This window comes from Etheostoma spectabile, chromosome 21, assembly GCF_008692095.1.
Source record: "Etheostoma spectabile isolate EspeVRDwgs_2016 chromosome 21, UIUC_Espe_1.0, whole genome shotgun sequence".
In the NCBI taxonomy this organism is placed as follows: Eukaryota; Metazoa; Chordata; class Actinopteri; order Perciformes; family Percidae; genus Etheostoma; species Etheostoma spectabile.
This window is the reverse complement of record NC_045753.1, coordinates 15,195,918-15,205,691: the sequence shown is the minus strand read 5'-3', so window position 1 is coordinate 15,205,691 and position 9,774 is coordinate 15,195,918. Positions and strand designations below refer to the sequence as shown.

The 9,774-nt window shown below is 40.4% G+C and overlaps 1 protein-coding gene across 1 annotated transcript; it reads left to right on the top strand.

Moving 5' to 3' along the window:
- Positions 1–7,223: 7,223 nt before the first annotated feature.
- On the top strand, positions 7,224–9,228 carry foxi1 (forkhead box i1). The gene is made up of 2 exons (XM_032503097.1): positions 7,224–7,921; positions 8,174–9,228. Exons 1-2 carry the CDS (start codon positions 7,324–7,326, stop codon positions 8,704–8,706), a joined length of 1,131 nt encoding a protein of 376 aa, XP_032358988.1. The 5' UTR covers positions 7,224–7,323; the 3' UTR covers positions 8,707–9,228.
- Positions 9,229–9,774: the final 546 nt, after the last annotated feature.

Here is a 9,774-nt window from a genome sequence, read left to right as displayed (position 1 = left end):
GGGGGGGTAGCTCCTTCTCTCCAGGAGAAATGTATTTACAGCGCACTCTATCCCCATCTCATTTGTCATTTCAGCCTGGAATAATGTGTATATTTTCCTTCCCTCTTGACACACTTTAATTTGCTGTGAGGTTGCAAATGTGCATGCTCCTCTGTAAATGTCTTCTTTGCATAATGAAAGAGGACAATATTACCATGAAGCAACATTTTTGCATATATCCAATCACAGCTGTCTATGGTACTTCTATGGTATTATTGTAAATAGAGACTCTTTACAAGTAATGGCCATAGTTAGTGGTTGCTAATATACTGTTAATGTGTCATACACTCGTAGAAAACAGATTTTCAGGAGTTAGCTGTACTGCTTTACAGATTCATTTTTTTTGGGCTAGGATTGTTGTCTGTCGCTTAGTCTAATTGTCAACAGAAATGTTAATTTTTAGAGTCTACAGACATGCTACCTGCTGTGAGGCTGTAGTTAGGCACAGAGGTTCTGTCAGCTAAATGCTAATCTGAGAATGTTAACATGCTCATAATGACAAAGCTAACATGCTGATGTTAAGCAGGTTGGTACAATGTCTACCATGTTCATGAACTAAGTTTAGTGTATAAGCATGCTAACATATGCTATTTAGCTGAGGCTGTAGCAATTATTACAAGTATTTAGTCATAAACCAAATGAATGTATGTACCAGATTCCATGGCACTCCATCCAATCGTGGGTGAGATGTTTCACTCAGGACTACAAATGTCAACCTGCTGGTGGCGCTAGAGAACATCTTCAAACCAAGGTCAGTAAGATTTATCATCTGGGCACCATGAATGTTTGTACAAAATGTCATGACAATCTACTGTATCTAATAGTTGTTGAAATATTTCAGTGGTGGACAGTTTGTCTGACTGACATGGCTACAAATTTTATGATGGATAAAGATCGGGTATGACGAAGGCAGCGGTTGTTTGATGCAAATGTAAAAGTCTCTGGCGATCCAAAGTTACATACTATGTAAATATGATGTCCAGCATTCCAATCCGACTAAAAAAAACCATCATCTTCAACTTGAGATATGAGAAACTTATGATCCCTACTGTTGACTTTATATTTTTGGAATTTTATTGTGTTTTATTGTATATTGTGGATTTTGTGATATTTTATATTTCCACTTATTCCTCCTTTTGCACTACAATTGCTTTACAACAATCTCTCTCAGGATAAATACAGTTCAGTCTTATTATCATCTGGAGTCTGTATATACTGATATTGTTTACAGTTTACTCTCAAATCTAGAAAAACATGCCATTAAACAAATCATTCAGTAGGAATCTTAAATATCAACCTGGTAAGAAATGAAAAAGACTTAATACACATCACAGGTCGCCAACTAAATGTACAGCTGCCTGTTAAAGCTACTTGTAAACAAACATGTAGCTTCACCAGCAGTCAATAGATGTCAGCATGACAGTGCAGTGTTGGGTGGAGCTGCCACAGATAGTGTCATGCAGGAACTGACTGAATGGATTGTGTTCAGTGACAGAGCACACATCTCTTGTGTGGCAACAACGAGGCTTGTGTTTTCACACTCTATTGTGTGAGCATTTGCTTTTCAGAAATATGGACTAAACATTGTCAATGAGTTGATGTTTACTGAAGATTCTTTTTTTCCCTTTCTTTCCAAACATAACAGATAAATCATTGAGACAACATAGCCTACTGTGGAATTATTTCAATTGCGGTCCTCCATTTAAATCAAGACGTGGTTAGTAATATGATGGAACAGTTTAAGTTGTGTAAAGCTGCAGGAATTAGTCTATCGATGAGTCATTTGACACAAAATTCATTTGTGATTATATTGAGTATTGGTTTAGTCCGTTTTCAAGCAAAAATGGCTTTTGATGGTCCCAGGTTGTCAAATGTGGGGATGTGCAGCTTTGGCTTGTTTTAAATCATAGTCAATTTGATCTTTTTGCATTTTGAACTGCTTGTTGGAGCCCAATGGACACAATAGCCTATAGGCTAGAGAGCTGAAATTATTGGTTGATTAATTGGGCCCCCAGGGGTCTTTGGATCTAACCTCGGAAATGTCAAGTTTCCTGTGAAAAATAGTCATCAGTTGCAGCCCTACTCTAAATGGGCTGCAGTAAATATTGACACAACGAGAATCTGAGTTACTTTTAGTGAACTTTCGAATGTTTCAAATACTTTTAAAGTGTGAGATTTTGCTGATAGCATGAGCTTTTCTCTAATCTGTCGAAGGAGCTTATGAACACCTGCACTGGTACCCGAGCCTTTGATTGAACATTTTAATGCTGCTTTTTCTGTACTTGCCTCCAACTTTACAAACTCCAGACAGACACTCCATCGCTCTCTCATGGAGAGCGGCTGTCACAAGCACAGAGACTAGTCAACGCCGGACCATAGAGCACAGGTGGCATTTTAAATCTGAGCTCGTTATTTTGTGCTGCATTCAGCACTAAATACAAAATGTACATCCGTACACAGGCTTATTATTTTTGGTTTGAGGGAGAGAGCCAAGTGGCGGCGGTGATCTATATTAGCTGAGGCTATTATGATGCACTGGGTTTTCCCTGGCGGTTGGTGCGACGTGTTGCTAGGAGACATACCTAGAGATCGGGGGTGGAGAGCTGAGGAAGAAGAGCTCCCAGTTAGTGCACGGAAATACCTTCTAAGTGCCACAGGCATGCTGTCCCAATAGCAGAATACTGATTTAAGCCAGTTAATTAAATCGTTGTAATTTCGTCTTTTTGATCTCATAGCTGTATTTTTGAGCTTCAGAAGTATTTCTCGTGCAAATGGCACAATTCAATGAATTATCACACATATTCTTACATCTGACATTATAATCCACTGGCATCTTGTCGAGATCGACTTCCAGCCAGCGGAGCATTTCATCACTTTCCCTCTAAACTCTAAAGCCTCTTTTTTTTTTTAATAATCATACAACGGATTCTACATTTTAATATGTGTTTCCTCTCAGGAAGTTGCACAGCATATTTGAGAGATGGGTGTAAATGTTGTGTTTTATTGAGCAATGCTGAAGGTATCATGTCTAAAGCAATGCTGCCCTCATCTGGATAATGCTGTCAGTGCATTCTGCCTGCTACATCACACTGCCTGGATGAGTAATGTTGCCAAAGTGACATAAACCTTTTGCTTAAATGTAATTTTAAATTCAAATGAATAGTCTTGATACCACCAGCACCCTACTATATCAAATCAGATCCACAGTATCTTTGCAACGTTGAATTGAAGCAGCAGTTATGCAAAGGTTTATGGAAGTTCGGAATTGAAATATTTCTGCTTGGATTTCTCAATTCATGACACTCCCTATGCCAAGTTTCCGCATTTTAAAGATTAGGCTAGGAAACCGGTAGCCGATGGTGAGCAGATGTGGGATTTTGGGCTCTAATGGACCAGTAACATCTGATCTCTCCAAGGATGTAATCTGGAGCAGAGGTGTACATCTGCCCAGCGGAGGAGAGCATTAAACTAATGCAACCAACAGCAGCAGAGCAGGAGGCCGGACTGGTTGTATTTCTCCCTCTGTCAGCGTGCTGTCTGCAGGGCTGCCTCCTTAGCTTCTGGAGACAGACTGCCAGGGCCAAACAGTAATTGGTCAAAGGGGACTACACAGGGAGGAACGTCTAATTACTAAGAAACATATTCCCCTCCCTTAGGCCTGACAGGTAGACTAATGTACAGTATGTGCTATTGATAGTTGAAATTTAAGTTGAAGCTGTTGATCCAAATGCCTTCAAAGCAAACTTAAAGTCTACCTCTACTCAAAAATCCTTTTTATCACTTCACTTGGATGTTTGGACTTAACTTTGCAGACTGACGTACGTATGTACTGTTATCTGCTGAAGAAGAAACAATGTCTTGGTGCTCAGCTGAAGGTTTGAGGCGTGAATGAGCGAGATGATTTTGTGACATCACAGCTAGTTTGGAAGCCAGTCGTGGTTCAATATGCAACTTACACAACTGTAATGTAGGAACTTGAAGCCTCTAGCCCACATACACTAGACATTGACTTTTCAGTGATGTAGAAAGCATCTTGTGACTAGTAGTCAAACCTTTGAAGCGAAAAACATGTTCACATTCATAGATTTGGGATTTTTCAATCAGGAAAATTTCATTTTCAGAATGCTTAACTATTTTTTTTTTTTTTTTCAAAATGCCAGACATAATTCGTTATTCCAATGAAAGCATATTTTAAAATATCTTGAAGGGGATCTTTTACTTAAAATTTGCTATTACTATCACTCCGTTATTTAAGAAATATATTGTTTGCCTTGCACGTTATGAGTGGTCAAAAATGACAGAGTTACATTTGATTTGTTTGATAAGAACCGTTGAGGAAATGTGCAAAGCTCAGCTAGAGATCCTATTATTAATGTGTCTTGCAGTGCATGTGTCTTTGCCATCCTAAAGAAAAAAGACCACTGAGTGTAAAAATGAATGATGCACCGAGGCCAGACTGCTACTCTGCCTGCCAAGTTTCACATCACAACACTTCTAGTGTTTTAAATCTCCTGCGCAGTCTTCTGTGTAATTAACTTTCTACAAAGTATTTAACGAGACCAGCTTTTATTTTCGTATGTCACTCTGCATGGAGACTGTACGTTAATTAGAACTCAAAATGTGTTGTCTGTTTTGCTTTGTTCCTCCACTGGGGGGAGACTCCGAGAAGGACAAGCCCCTGGCTGCATAAGGGGATAATCTTCTTTACACAGTTAGAATTTATCTGGGCCTCTCATGATTTTAATGGCCTTAAGTGCATCTAATGGTCTGGTAATTACTTCAAAGCAATAAACAGATACATAACAAATATGGCCACATGGTCAAGGTTGTACACAGAAAATAAGCTGTAAATCCAGTGAGCATTTAGCTGTAATCTCAGCAGTAAAATGTGCTGATACATACTCAGTCACTGAAATGGTTTATTCTCCATTTACCTGCAGCAGTGGTTTTCTCTGGTCTCGGCCTGAAGGGGCCTTCGGTGGCTCAGCCCTGCCTCTCTGACCCCACCGTGATTGACTTGATCTCCCAGAGAAAAGCTCCCATGACCTCAAAAAGCTTGAGGAAACAGGGGATGACGACAGACATGGCAGAGCAACAATAGACACCCTCCTCCCACACTCACAGTCAGCATGTTTGAATTATTACTTTACAATGACACGGGGGCTTGAGATTGCCATGTCGAGCCCCATTCGACATCTCTGAACTCAATCTGAGAGGAAAGATAGGAAGATAGGTGAGGAAAAGATAGGACAATTGTGATTGATGGCTTAATCAACCCCAATGCAAAACAGTGAAATGATGAGAACCATAATTAAAAAAACAAAACAATGTAAAGGTCCTAAGCACTAAAACTATATTATTAGTTTTCACCTACTGTAAAAAAAGACTTTTAGATTCAGGGCTGATACCTCAGCACCACAAAACCCTAATTAAGATTATAAATATTAAAGTGTCAGGTTGAGACGTCCAGTCAGCAGTAATTAGCTGTACTGGGTGATAGACACCTAACAGGTTGTGTTGTTTTCATCTAGGGGTTAAATGCCACATCCCCCCCGTGGAGTCCACTGCTTACCACCGCTGTACACCCTGTGGTCGGGACAACACCTTGAAGCCAAACAATTACATCAAGGTCATGGAGAGGAGGAATGTTCTGCCGATTAGTGCAGGAGTCTGGCAGCAACCTGCAGAGCCGACTCTTCCCAGGGAAGACCACAGACCTGAACGCGACCAGTTATTTTAAATTCAATGTGCACTTGTTGGGTTTCCTTGGAAATGTAAACTGCAGTAGTGCGAGTGTGAGTCCTAAACGGCACAGAACGAGGGCCTATTGATGGAACTGTATCAAGCAGAGAAAACTCTGAGACGTGTCTTTATAACAGCAGCATTTTTCAAAATGATTGATCACACATGGCTACAGTTGTTCACAGCCATCCTACTGTAATAAGTTCCAGACGTGTTCTAATAACATAATATCGTGGGAGACAAAATGTTGAAGGATTACAAATATTCTAAGGTGACCAAAGTATCGGCTACTTTCCACTCAATCGAAACTCGGACCATTTGCCTGCTAGAGGTTTGCTATAGAAACCACTCGGTTTGTTGTTTTCCCTCTGAGCAAACATTAAAAAATAGTGTAAGTCTTTAGGAGCAGATTCTTATTTTTGTATGTGCTTTTAGAAGCTCCATATCGTAATTGTATATGAAATATAGACATGTCCTGGTGTTGATTTCAGTGTACCGAAGTTAATTATCTTACAGGCCTCCATACAAGTTTGCCGTTTTACTTCCTATTTTATTGACCTGAGCTATTAAAAATACTTTTTTATTTATCTAAATCAAAAGTTAAAGTTATGAAATCTGTTGAATTCGACTGATTTTTCCCAATATGTGTGTGCAGTGAAATTCGCAAAGGTCAATTAATAGAATGACATCATAGCTGTTTTTATTTCACGGGGCAAAGCCTGTTTTGTTCTGGAGCCTGCTGGAGGTGTTGTCCACGAGTCACTTGTTGACACTAAACTTTGGGCACTTGTGAAGTGTTTATTGCAAACGAATTTATTTTAAGAGAAAGGCGCTTCTTACAAATACACGCGGGTCTTCGCTGTTTGGCTTTGACACTGTCCTGCAGAAAAGTCTAAACGTTTTGACATGCGAATTAGACTATTAATGAATATCAGTTGATTCTTTTTTTTATTAAAACTGTTTATTGTTCCTCAGCAGATCTAATAATATATTACTTTAAGACATATATGAGATTGATGGTGATATGTTTGTAAAAAAAAATCTGATTCATAGGTAAAACCAGACCTTGTAGTTTGAATCACTATATTCTAACAACAAAGATCACACAACAGAATCTTCCAAAATTGGAAATAATAAGAGTTGAGGTCAAATATTTACCCTGGCGAGTCTACTAAATCGTAGTGCAATAGCGCCACTTTGTTCCGGCGGGTTTTTAAAAACATATTCTAATAAGCTCCAGTGCGTAATTACGCACGGGTAGTTCACTAACGTGCCTTAATGGGAAACTACCGTAAAATAACATTAAACTCAGCATTGCAGTTAAAGACAGTATCAGTGCTCCTTGATATGGAGATTCTGGGTCAACAACTGGGCTGCAGCAGGACAGAAAAGAGGGGTGTGACCATCCCAAAAGTTTTCAATGAGCTACCTGTAGAGACTCCGGCCGCTGCGCATAAATACTCCGCCCTCTGTGGATGAGTTCAGTCCTGAGGGAGACACACAGACGAAATTAGGTTTTGGGGAATCTGGTTAGGGTGGATTATGAACGCTTTTGGACAGCAAGCATCTAACCAGCAGACCAGCCCTATTCAGCACCACAGTGCTCAGGAGATCCTGGACATGGCCGTGTACTGCGACAACTACGGTGTGTACCAACAGAACCTCCACCACCATCACCCCCAGAGGCCGCCAACGCACCCCTCCAGCTACGGCCTCGGAGAGTACACCTCCCCGTCCACCAACCCGTACCTATGGCTGAACGGACCCAGCATCAACTCCTCTCCTTATCTTTCCGGGAACAATGGCACGTCCTATATTCAGTCTGGATACGGGTCCAACCAGAGGCAGTTTTTACCGCCTCCCACCGGGTTTGGTGCAGCAGATCTGGGCTGGCTGTCCATATCCAGCCAGCAGGAACTCTTCAAGATGGTCAGACCGCCTTACTCCTACTCAGCTCTGATAGCGATGGCCATACAGAACACCCAGGACAAAAAGCTGACTCTAAGTCAGATCTATCAGTATGTAGCTGACAACTTCCCTTTCTACAAGAAGAGCAAAGCTGGATGGCAGAATTCAATCCGCCACAACTTGTCACTCAACGACTGCTTCAAAAAAGTAGCACGGGACGAGGATGACCCCGGTGAGTGAATGAAGTAGGCTATTTATGTTAGATCTAGGCTTTTTTTTAAAAAGTATATCTGCTTCAAGACTTGAACTGTGTATGCCATATTGATGCTAATTTTGTCTTCATAAAACTCTTAAACTTGATTAAACTGATCTTGAAACTAGCTCATTGTCAGTTTGATAATAGTAGTTGTCTGTAGGCCTATGTAAAATGTAAACTAAACGTGTGCCATCAATACTCGTATTTAACCCGTGTCTTCTTATTCAGGTAAGGGAAACTACTGGACGCTGGACCCAAACTGTGAGAAGATGTTCGACAACGGGAACTTCAGGCGGAAGAGAAAAAGGAGAGCTGACATAAACGGGGCTGACAGCGCCGCACTCCCCGTCAAGTCAGAGGACGGCCCGCACAAGCTCTCCGACACCGCCAGCCTCGTGAGCTCCTCGCCGCCCAGCCTGCACGGATCTCCGGCCTCCACGGAGTCCAAGTCGTCCCCGTCTCCGTCCGCGGAGCACAGCCCGTGTTACAGTCATTTCGTGTCCAACGTGAACTCGCTGCTGGCGGGCAGCGGCAGCACGGAGGGCTCCCGGGGCGGGGAGCGGGACTACGGCTCCGGGCATCTCGGGGGACTGTCTCAGACCAGAGAGGGCATGTCCGGACTGGGCTCCTACTCGCCCACTTTAATCTCTCCCCTGAACTCTGACAGCAACAGAATGAACTATTACACATCAGTACAGAGCCTCTCCAACCATTTTAGTGTTAATAACCTCATATACAGTCGGGAAGGAACGGAGGTGTAGACTGTCTGTCAGTGTTGGGCTGCTTACTAAATAAGTAATGGATCTCTCATTGTTAGCATTACATTTCTTTAGTAGCCTATTACATTTGTCATTTCTATAGTGTAGTAGGCATCATTGTAAAATTAACTGGTAGGTCTTTTTTTTTCTTCACAAAAGCCCTTCCTAACTGGGAAATATATATTAGGTTTATTGAAAAGGAATGTTCATGTTTATTTACTGCCCCTTATCCATTATGGTGTGTCCATACTAGTGCAACATTATGTTTATTTGTAGTAAATTATTAAATTCACAAATTAGCTCACGGAAATATATCCATGAACTGATGGGTGCTTACTTTACTTATCTTTTTTGTTAATATACATTGTACTGTAGCTGCTTGGTCGGGCGACTCCCTGTCTCAAAGAAGAAGAAGACAAATGTACAGAAATTATTTTCATAAGAAGTTATGACATGTATTTTAAACTGAATTGTGTTCTGTGTTTAAACTAAAGTCGATGTTTGAATAAAACTCATTTATTTTAACTCCAGACTTACTTGTCATTTATCTGAGTGTTGGCTGTAAAAAAATCTGAGATAACCATCTTTGAGACTGTGTAAGACATACATACTAATACATCTACTTTAAATAGTTTTACAAGACATCATTTAGTTCTCTCCTGGGTCTTGGTTATGGAAGTAATTCATGTCCTTTTTGTGATTTTCCTGGTTAAATACTTTTCAAATTCCTATTGAGACCAACAGGGTGTATTGTAGTAGTATTGTAGTATTGTAGAGTCAGTGGGGATTTTGTTTTATAGTAGTTTTATCATATGTAAATGATATCTTTAGGCCATTATTTGTTTGTTTTTCATTGTACAATTTTGTATTCACATGAATAAACAACAAAACCATCTAAACCCACTTCTTTTGAAGATTTTCAAATTAAATTGGTAATTTATAATGTTTTGGAGACTGTGCTGTGCTTTCTGTTTTCCATTGAGCCTTAGTCTGGTTAAAAAAAAATGCAAATATTCAGTTTAATTTATCAAACATTTTCCCAAAAAAAGGGAAATAAACCAGTATGCTTTA